Source organism: Chiloscyllium plagiosum, chromosome 7 (genome assembly GCF_004010195.1).
Source record: "Chiloscyllium plagiosum isolate BGI_BamShark_2017 chromosome 7, ASM401019v2, whole genome shotgun sequence".
Taxonomy (NCBI): domain Eukaryota; kingdom Metazoa; phylum Chordata; class Chondrichthyes; order Orectolobiformes; family Hemiscylliidae; genus Chiloscyllium; species Chiloscyllium plagiosum.
This window is the reverse complement of record NC_057716.1, coordinates 8,829,627-8,839,116: the sequence shown is the minus strand read 5'-3', so window position 1 is coordinate 8,839,116 and position 9,490 is coordinate 8,829,627. Positions and strand designations below refer to the sequence as shown.

General features: G+C 40.9%; 1 protein-coding gene across 3 annotated transcripts in view; it reads right to left on the bottom strand.

The window, feature by feature from the left end:
- Window positions 1-9,490, bottom strand: part of kcnh3 (potassium voltage-gated channel, subfamily H (eag-related), member 3) — a 664,660-nt gene that overhangs the window by 210,724 nt on the left and 444,446 nt on the right. For all 3 annotated transcript variants that reach the window (XM_043692967.1, XM_043692968.1, XM_043692965.1), the window contains exon 6: window positions 2,217-2,374. In XM_043692967.1, coding sequence (XP_043548902.1) covers window positions 2,217-2,374 — 158 coding nt within the window. The remainder of the gene's footprint in view (window positions 1-2,216; window positions 2,375-9,490) is intronic.

The following is a 9,490-nucleotide window of genomic DNA, read 5'->3' as shown; positions in this document are numbered from 1 at the left end:
GGAAGCTGCTGAGCAAGGTGAGGGCCCACGGTGTTCGAGGTGAGCTACCGGTATGGATAGAGGATTGGCTGTCTGACAGGAGGCAGAGAGTTGGGATAAAAGGTTCTTTTTCGGAATGGCAGCCAGTGACAAGCGGTGTCCCGCAGGGTTCAGTGTTGGGGCCGCAGCTGTTCGCCATTATATATTTATGATCTGGATGAAAGGACTGGGGGCAGAAATGCGGAGACATTTCTTCAGCCAGAGAGTGGTGGGCCTGTGGAATTCATTGCCACAGAGTGCAGTGGAGGCTGGGACGCTAAATGTCTTCAAGGCAGAAATTGATAAATTCTTGATGTCACAAGGAATTAAGGGCTACAGGGAGAATGCGGGTAAGTGGAGTTGAAATGCCCATCAGCCATGATTGAATGACGGAGTGGACTCGATGAGCCGAATGGCCTTACTTCCGCTCCTATGTCTTATGGTCTTATAGTCTTAGGATTGGTTGTGAGCAAGAACCTGACATGAGCAAAGTGTTACAAATTCAGTTTCCATTATTCTTTTTTGTTTAGTTATATAATCAATTGGTAGCTAGTTTTTGGAAACTACAGAAAAGTTGCTTAGACTAATTCTTCCCAGTTTCTGTCCACTGGGATTCATATTCCTCTGTCGATGATTAAAAAACACATTCAAAGCGTACTTACCGTGAGTGAAAGCAACACCAAATTATACGTTGCTGCATCAGTCAAATCAGGCCGATAACACAAGGCAAGTAAATACTACAATGGATACCTCAGCTGGGAACAAGATGGTTTACTTCCAAAATTCATCATCTTAATTTCTGGCCCTCCGTGAGACAATAAGAAATTGGGAGGATTACCCACTACAGATTCAAATCGGTATCCAATTGTAGCCTCATTCTGTTTGCTGGCAATCTTTGCAGGATCAGAGGAATAGATAGAGTAGACAGTCAGAAACTTTTTCCCCGGGTACAACAGAGTGTTACAAGGGGACATAAATTTAAGGTGAAGGGTGGAAGGTATAGGGGAGATGTCAGGGGTGGGTTCTTTACCCAGAGAGTGGTGGGGGCATGGAATGCACTGCCCGTGGGAGTGGTAGAGTCGGAATCATTGGCGACCTTTAAGCGGCATTTGGATAGGTACATGGATGGGTACTTAATCTAGGTTAGAAGTTCGGCACAACATCGTGGGCCGAAGGGCCTGTTCTGTGCTGTATTGTTCTATGTTCTATGTTCTATCTTTGCAAGATGAAATATTACTTTCCTCACCTAAGAAGGCCAATACACAGGTTACTGATCTGTTATTGGACAAACTTTGTGTCAATACTCCCAGCCAGAAAGGAGACCAATGGCCCACAGTCAACTCAGCTTCAATTTACATTATCTCCTTGTACCCTCTTCTCCTGTCAAATCCCCAATCTATTGCTCTACTCTGTTAGTTTTGAGATTTTGAAAATGAGAACGGCATTAACAAACTGGCTTGCACCTATTCCACGTCTAACCCAACCTCAGACTCCAAACACTCCTCCATTGCCACTTCCTGTGCCAAATCAGCTAGTTCAAAAATGAAGAAGAGACTCTTCATTCAATTAGTGTATATTCAATTTCTTGGCATCTCATTGATTAGTCAAACTAGAAAAGAACATGTCTGTCTGACGTCATGCATGCCAAGTGGAGAATCAAAATTGTGAACTGATTTCTATTACCTAAGGGGCTTGGGGAGGAACTTTCCAGATCTTTTTCTACATTTCTTAATGTTTTCAGTTTTTCCTACTTTTTTTGCCACTTCCAGGAGTCTCAAGAGAATGAGGGTATAGTAAATATCTCATCACAAGGTTCTATGCACCATGAGTGTGGGCTAGACTTGGTGGGCCAAATGGTTCTTTCTTGCCTGTCATTTCTGTGTTTCCAATATCATTTGCTGTGTTGCCAAAGGGCTCGCTGCACGTTTCATAAGCAGGTGGCAGTATCTACATGGTGAAGGGAAGGAAATGTGGAAAGTATTTTTTTTAAAACACATGAACTAAATCAATCCATTTCTCTAAATGCTGATGGCAGAATCTGTCTTATTCTGGGCTCCTAAAATTAGCTTCCGAACTTAAAGCAAATAGACATAAGATACATAGCTTGAAAGAGCATGAAGCAGTGCTGTTTGTTCATTTGTTTGCATTGTAATCTGTAACTTTCCACAGAGCAATATTTCCTAAGCAGATAGACTCACCACATTGATATTGAATGCGTAGAGAAGGTCAAAGGGAAGTGCAGCTATAAGATCCACAAAGAACCAGGTAGTTGCATAGTGCACACAGATTGAGCGAGGGTCATAGACAACCTGTCCCGACTTACTGACATATGTTGTCCGAAAATTCAGCATGATGTCTAGAAAATAAAAATGATCATGAAAGCAATTATTTCAAAATACTCACTCAACGGTAATGGCACATTATGTAGAAAAGGATAGAGCACAAATCGTTTTAAAAAGCAAAGAAATGGGAAATAAACAGTTGTGTGTGAGGATTTGACTCTGTATTAAATATTATTCCTGGACAAATAAATGTAGAATTAAAATTTAATGGAAAATACTTTGGACTTCTGATACTTGAAATATCCAATCTCGGAAGCTTCCTTTCTTGGAAGTCGGGAGGTGTGATAAAATCAATTTTAATTGTTTATAATTTGGTTACTTAAGCTAGCAATCTGAAAATCATAAGATCCAAGGACAGAATGTTCCAAGACATTGTTACATCTGACTGTTACAAAGCGTTAGCTATATTCAATACATCCTAGGAACAAGCTGTTGGCAAGATTTCAATTGGTTACTCAGAACAGTTCAAGGGTTGCTGACCGGCATGTTTTGCTCTGTGGAAGATGGGGGAATCTCCAATGAGGACACTGAGAAATTTGGGCTGCTACTCAACCTGGTAATTAGGAGCAGGGAGAAGAGACTCCTATTCTGAAAAGATTTTGCTGTAGTAAGTTCTGAGCCATTGGAATTCAGCAGCACCTCCTGGCTTCCAGAGTATATGCTCAATTGGGGTTAGGAATCAGAAAAAACCCTGGGAGATATTGGGTCTCAGAAGAAGCCATTTACATTTCAGTATGGCTCACAGTGAGGGTGAAAGAAGCACAGAAGTACTATTTATTTTGATCAGTAGAACAAGTTTGGAGCTTTGAGGAATGCAGGGGCAGTAGTGGCTTGGTGACGCTAGCTGTCGGTGATGAGCTGGAGTTATGTAGATGAGTAAGTGCTGTACTGTAGCTAGGGTGGTATTGTCCCAAGAAAGGAGGCTGACGAACCAGCCATGAGCAGCCCTTGACTGAATTCTTCTCGAGAAGAATTTAAGGCTAGATTGAAAAAGTGAAATTTGTAATGCCTTATCAAGTTTTAATGTGATTTGATCAGATTCTGTTTGCACACTGATGATACCCTGCCATTAATTCCTGACGTCTCTACTAGCTCAGTGTTACCAGATTCCTGATGAAGGGCTTTTGCCCGAAACATCAATTTTCCTGCTCCTCGGATGCTGCCTGACCTGCTGTGCTTTTCCAGCACCACTCTAATCTAGACCTTGTTCAACATCCAGTGCTCTATGTAATTTGCAGTATGAGTGAATAAAAGTCATGTGACACATTGGAATTGTGTTCTGTAGATGCAAACAAGGGTATTAAGATCCACTGGAACTGTAGGTTGTAAGTGTAGGTGAAAGAGATTTAGTAATTTCAAACTCTACACAACAGAGGTTGAAATGATTGAATCCATAACCCAAGTCTGGATGTGAACTGTGAAGTCAGAAAGTGATTTTCCAACTATGAGCTGGATAATGAGCCTTGCCCACTGGTCTGGCATCATGTTAATTTCAGCATTGGCTTTACACTATCTCCCAACCATAAAATAGTTGGAAGACTGTTTTCAATATACAAGTCAAGCAGCCCAAGTCAGAAGATAACTCCAAGTGCATTACTTTCATCAGATTTTGCAGTTCACCGTAACAACAACAAATTGGAATAAGCTAGCGCTTTTAATAAGAATAAAACATCCCAAGACACTTCACAGAAGTGCTCTCTAAAGAATTTGATACTGAGATACAAAGAAGAGATGTTAAGACAGGTGAAAAAAAGCTTGGTCAAAGAAATAACTTATAAGGAAGATTTTGAAGGGCAAAGAGGGAATAAAGGTGGAAAGGTTCAGGAAGGAAATTCTACAGCTTAGCTTCTAGGGCTTCGAATTTAAAGAGTACAGAGCGCTTGGAAGTTCTAGAGTTGGAGGAGGGTACAGGGATAGGGATGGAAGAGACTATGGAGAGATTTGAAATGAGGGTGAAACTTTAAAACTAGAGTGTTGTCAGACTATGATCCCCTCCTGATGAAGGGCTTTTGCACGAAATGTCGATTTTCAAGCTCCTCGGATGCTGCCTGACCTGTTGTGCTTTTTCAGCACCACTCTAATCTAGACTATGATCAAATGTACTCAGTGAGCACATGGGTACTGAGCAAATGGGACTTGGTGAAAATTAGCGTAAAGCAATGGAACAGTCATTGGAATAGTTATGGGAACAAGGAAATAGCAGAGGAGTTAAACAAATATTTTATCTCATTCATTATGGTGGAAGATACCTTGAACATCCCGTTATTTCAAAAGAATGCAGGGGAGGAATTAAGTACCATTATCATCACTAGAGAAGTAGTATTAGACAAAAAAACAAAGCTAAAGACCCCAGTCCTGATTACTTGAATCCGAGAAGGATCCCAAAAGTAGTAACTAAGAGATAGTGGATGCATTTGTTCTTCTTCTCAAAAAATCTTAGGATTCTGGAGAAATACCAGAGGATTGTGAAATTACTAATGTGAGACCCCTATTCACTAATGGAGAGAGACAGAAAGCAGGTAGTTATAGGCTGATTAACCTAACATTTACAGTTTAAAAAGTATCAAAATCAATTATTAAGGAAGCAATAGCTGAATATTTGGAAAATCATAATCTAATCAAGCAGATTCAACATAGACTCATGACAGGGAAATTGTGTGTTGACTAATTTAGAGTTTTTCAAGAAAATGTCAACTAGACTGAATAGAGGGGGAGCCAGTATTTGACAAAGGTATCTCAAAAAGGTCAAATAATAAGAACAGCCCATGGTGTTTGTGTTGTACATTGGCATGGATAGAAAATTGACTAATGGGCAGGAAAAAGTGAGTGGGGGTTAAGGGATTCTTCTTCCGGTTGATGACCTATAATCAGTGTGGTTCTGCAGGATAAGTTCAATTGTTTACAATATTGGAAGAAGGAAGTGAGTATATTGTAGCTAAATTTGCAGACACCACAAATAGGTGGAATGATAAGTTGTCAAAGTGATACAGACAATTTACAAAGAGATATTGATAGGTTAAGTAAGTGGGTAGAAAGTTGGAAAATGGTTTAGATTGTGAGAAAATATGAAGTTGTTCATTTTAGAATGGAGAACAAATGAACAGAGTATTACCTAAATAGTGAAAAATTGAAAAAGGCTGCAACACAAAGGGACTTGGGTACTTGTGTATGAAATGCAGAAAGCTAGCACAGAGCGGCAGCAGGAAATCAGGAAGGTCAATGGAATATTCCAAGGGGATTGGAGTATAAGGTTAGGAAAGTCTTACTGCAACTGTACAAGGTGCTGGCAAGATAACATCCGGAGTACTATGATCAGTTTTGGTCTTTTTTTTAAGAAAAGGCATCATTTCATTGGTGGCAGTTCATAGAAGATTCACTCAGAAGAAACCTGACATGGAGAGATTGTCTGATGAGCTAAGATTAAACAGGGACTCTACTCATTGGAGTAGAAGGATGAGAGGTGATGCCATTGAAATAATAAGACTCTTGAGGGACTCGATAGGGTCGATGCTGAGAAGACGTTTCCCTCATGAGAGAGTCTAGGACCCGAGAGCATAGTCTCAGAATAAAGTATATCAGTTTAAGACTGAGGTGAGGAGTTTCTTCTCTCTGAGGGTTGACTGTCTTTGGAACTCCCTGCTAGAGAGAGCAGTGGGGGCAGAGTCCTTGTGTGTACATATATATAAGGTTGAGGTAGATTCTTGATCAGTATGGAAATCAAGGGTCACGGGGAAAGGTCAGGAAAGTGGATGTGAGGAATGTCAGATCGGCCATAACCCTGTTGACTGGCAGAGCAGGCTCATGGGGCTGAATAGCCTATTCTCTGTACCTATTTCTTACGTTCTTAAGAAACTACGGGTGAACTCAAATTGTAGGACGGATAGGACGCTGACCATTAGAGCATTAAAGTAATCAGGTTTACAGAGTGAGAGATTCAGAAACAGATGAGCTGCGAGAGGAGCTGAAATGGGCAATGTTACAGAGCTGGATGGAATTGGAAGTTTAAATCAGAATCAAATAAGATGAACAATGAGTCAAGCTGATTTTATACTTTTGAATGATGTCATCAAGGGCCAGCCTGCAGGTGAGATAAAGGAGGGACCCTGGGATAGATCCCTAGGGGCAAACCAGAGGTAACAGCGGGAGTGGGAAAAGCAACAACTATTGCAAGTGGTTCTCTAGCCATGGGTGGACGGGGATAAGTTGTAGGCAGTCGCATTTAACTGTATAACAGAGGTGAGTGTTTGTAGGAGGCTTGTAGTGTGTCAGTTGGAGAAAGGTCAAGAAGCCAGAGGATGGACACATTACCACAGTTCTAATTATTACAGATGTCATTGATTCGGGGCACTTCAGTGCTGTGGCTGAAGTGGAAACTTGTTCAGAAGGATTCAAACACAGGGATGTGTTTAGAAAGCAACACCATGGTCAAGGGCTTAGGAGAGGAGAGGGGGTGCGTGGATGAGTGATAGTTTGCAAAAGCAGAAAGATTATGATTGGGTTTCTTTAGTTAATAACAATAAAATTAATGAACGTTTCAGCTCACATTCAAATATTCATATACCAAATGTTAAACTAAGCAGAAATTCCAATCTTTGTAATTATTTTTCATCAACATTATATTAAGAGAAAGTAGCTGGGGATGTGAAAGGGTCATTGACACCATGGTTCACTGCATGATAGATTAATGAGGAGCAGCACTACTTAACCTGTCATCTTATTGGAACAGAGCATCATATCTACTTTGACCCTGTTTACAAAGTTTAGATAAAGGATGAACAACCACTGACTGATACAGCAGAGCATTTAGTTCTCTCCTGAGCAATGCATGCACTGAAGCAAAGCAAGAAGGACAAGAATGTCTCATGATGCTCTTAAGCTTGAACATGGAATAGAAATGTCATTTTTTGTAATCCACTCTGATAAGAACAGCTGAAAATCTAAATGTACAAAAGAAACTTGATGATTTGAATTAAGATGTTTGAATGTTACTTAAAAAGTTATCTAAACATTCTAGACAGAGCCAAAGTAAATATGAATCATTGTTTCAATAAAGAACAAAACTGACTCTTCAGAGTTGACTGGAATTGGTTCTTGCTCTACTACAAAGAATTATTTGGGGAGTCTCCTGTAAGTGGTTAAGATTTCTTCATTGATAAGTTTTATCGTAGTCTTCAAATTGACGGTAAATTTAACAAAGTATAAGTAAATAAATAATACAAATAAATAAACAATTAAAACTCATTAAGGATGGCAAGACAGGTGACGTGTCAAGGCTACAGTATGTGTGAGCTCCTGGATATCATTATGATTCAAGGCAACTATGTCTGCGGTAAGTGTTCCTCAGGGTAGTGTCCGAGGCCAAGCATCTTCAGTTGGTTCATCGATGATATTGCCCCCGTCATAAGATCAGACGTGGGGATGTTCACTGATAATTGCTCAATGTTCAGCACAATTCACGACTGCTCAGATACTGAAGCAGTCTATGTTCAAATGCAGAAAGACCTGGACAATATCCAGGTTTGGGCTGACGAGCAGCAAGTAACATTCAGACCATACAAGGGCCAATAACCACATCCAACAACTGAAAATCTAAACTTCTCCCCTTGGTTATTCAATGGCATTACTGTAATTGAATTGTCCATTATCAACAAACTGGGGGTTATAATTGACCCGAAACTGAACTGGACCAACCATATAAATAGTATGACTACAGAGCAGGTCAGAGGCTAGGAATCCTACAGCAACTGACTCACTACCTGATTCCCCAAATCCTGTCCACCAACTACAAGCCACAAGCCAGGTGTGTGATGGAAAATTCTCCCCTTGACCGGATGAGTGCAACTCTAACAATATTCAAGAAGCTTGACACCATCAAGGACAAAGCAATTCACTTGATTGGCACCACATCATCCACAAACATTCACTCCCGCCGCCATCAACACTCAGTAGCAGCAGTGTGTACTATCTACAAGATGCACTACAGAAATTCACCAACACTCCTTAGATAGCAGACTCCAACCCAACAACCACCACCATCTAGCGGTCAAGAACAGCAGGTATGTGGGAACACCACCACCTCCAAATTCTCCTCCAAATCACTCACTATCCTGACTTGGAAATATATTGCCATTCTTTCAATATCACTAGGTCAAAAACTTGTAACTCCCTCCCTAATGGCTTGCTTATGAAATGTACAATGATACCACCTTATCAAATGTTAATGTGGATGTTTTGCTTCTGTTATACAGGATATTGGTGAGATCATTACTCAGATACTGAGTGATGTTTTGCTATTCTCATTTAGGAAGAGGTAAATGAGATATCCCAACCCAATCTAATCCCACGTGCCAGCACCCGGCCCATATCCCTCCAAAACCCTTCCATTCATATACCCATCCAAATGCCTCTTAAATGTTGCAATTGTACCAGCCTCCAGCACTTCCTCTGGCAGCTCATTCAATACATATACCACTCTCTGTGTGAAAAAATTGTCCGTAGGTCTCTTTTATATCTATTCCCTCTCACCCTAAACCTATGCCCTCTAGTTCTGGACTCCCCGACCCCAGGGAAAAGACTTAGCCCATCTATCCTATCCATGCCCCTCATAATTTTGTAAACCTCGATAAGGTTACCCCTCAGCCTCCTACACTGCAGGGAGAATAGCCCCAGCCTGTTCAGCCTTTCCCTATAGCTCAAATCCTCCAACCCTGACAACATCCTTGTAAATCTTTTCTGAACCCTTTCATGTTTCACAACATCTTTCCAATAGGAAGGAGGTCAGAATTGCATGCAATATTCCAACAGTGGCCTAACAAATGTCCTGTACAGCCGCAACATGACCTCCTAACTCCTGTGCTCAATACTCTGACCAATAAAAGAAAGCATATCAAACACCTTCTTCACTACCCTATCTACCTGCAACTCCACTTTCAAGGAGCTATGAACCTGTACTCCAAGGTCTCTTTGTTCAGCAACGCTCCCTCGGATCTTACCATTAAGTGTATAAGTTCTGCTAAGATTTGCTGTCCCAAAATGCAGCACCACGCATTTATCTGAATTAAATTTCATCTGCCACTTCTCAGCCCATTGACCCATCTGGTCCAGATCCTGTTGTAATCTGAGGTAACCCT